This window comes from Morus notabilis, unplaced genomic scaffold (assembly GCF_000414095.1).
Source record: "Morus notabilis unplaced genomic scaffold, ASM41409v2 C11381566, whole genome shotgun sequence".
Taxonomy (NCBI): Eukaryota; Viridiplantae; Streptophyta; class Magnoliopsida; order Rosales; family Moraceae; genus Morus; species Morus notabilis.
The window spans coordinates 1-1151 of NW_010386503.1; the positions used below are offsets into that span (position 1 = coordinate 1).

Here is a 1151-nt window from a genome sequence, read left to right on the forward strand (position 1 = left end):
AATTCCACAAAGAACTACTATCGCGTCACTAGAAGAGATTAACATGCAAGAGCAAACTTTGCACAGAATAATTTCACTCCAAACAACAATCAGTTTTTTAAAGTTTGTCCGGGACAATAGACGCTAAAAGTACCAAAGCATGAAACAAAATTTGCAATAATGGTTTTCTTCTAAACCCAAAACAAGAATTGGGGAAACTCCCACAACTCCCGGGTAAGTTCAATCCATTCTAATAATGACCCTTAACCTACAAGAAAGAAAATAATTATGGCTTCCAAATTAAAAAGCCTTTCACCACCACAACCGAACAAAAACCTGATCTTTAAAGGAGATCAGCAACATTTGCCGGCAGCTCTTCAACTACAACATTGTAAAACTTCTGGATGTCGAACAGCATCTTTTCGTCATCCCTGGTCACGAAATTGATGGCAACACCCTTTCTCCCGAATCGTCCACTACGACCAATACGATGGAGGTAGTTTTCTGGCTGTGTTGGGAGATCATAATTTATCACAAGAGAAACCTGCTGCACATCAATACCACGGGCCAACAGATCAGTAGTTATAAGCACGCGGGAGGAACCGGATCGGAACTCCCTCATGATAATGTCTCTGGTGTTTTGGTCCATGTCTCCATGGGTGGCAGAAACCGTGTGGTCTCTGCTGCGCATCTTGTCAGTGAGCCAGTCAACCTTCCGCCTCGTGTTCACAAAGATAACACTCTGGGTAATTGCTAGTGTCTCATAAAGATCACAGAGCGTCTCAAGCTTCCATTCCTCCTTTTCAACATTGACATGAAACTGCTTGATACCCTCGAGGGTGAGCTCATCACGTTTCACCAAAATCCTTACAGGCTTGTTCATGAACTTCCTGGTGATCTCAAGAGCCTCAGGTGGCATTGTGGCAGAGAAAACACCGACCTGAATCTTGGATGGTAGCAGCTGAAAAATGTCATAGATCTGAAAATGCATAAAAGTATTGTCAGAAAAAAATAAATAAATAAACTTATGCCACCAGCATGTTAACGAGATGGAATGAAGTATATTTCTAAGATGGTGGGTATAAGAAATCCAACATGAAAAGACAGGCATAGCAGCAATGTTAAACTGTGAGAGAGAGACAGAGAGAAAGAAACCAGTAAACCATCAATAC

The 1151-nt window shown here is 41.6% G+C and overlaps 1 protein-coding gene across 1 annotated transcript; it reads right to left on the bottom strand.

Annotated features, from left to right (window-relative positions):
- Positions 1-57: 57 nt before the first annotated feature.
- Positions 58-985, bottom strand: LOC21383710 (eukaryotic initiation factor 4A-6). The gene has a single exon (XM_010114795.2). The coding sequence runs from the start codon at positions 968-970 to the stop codon at positions 323-325; it is 648 nt and encodes a 215-aa protein (XP_010113097.2). The 5' UTR covers positions 971-985; the 3' UTR covers positions 58-322.
- Positions 986-1151: the final 166 nt, after the last annotated feature.

Coding starts and splice junctions, on each gene's coding strand:
- LOC21383710 (XM_010114795.2), bottom strand. CDS start 970: ATGCATTTTCAGATCTATGACATTTTTCAGCTGCTACCATCCAAGATT.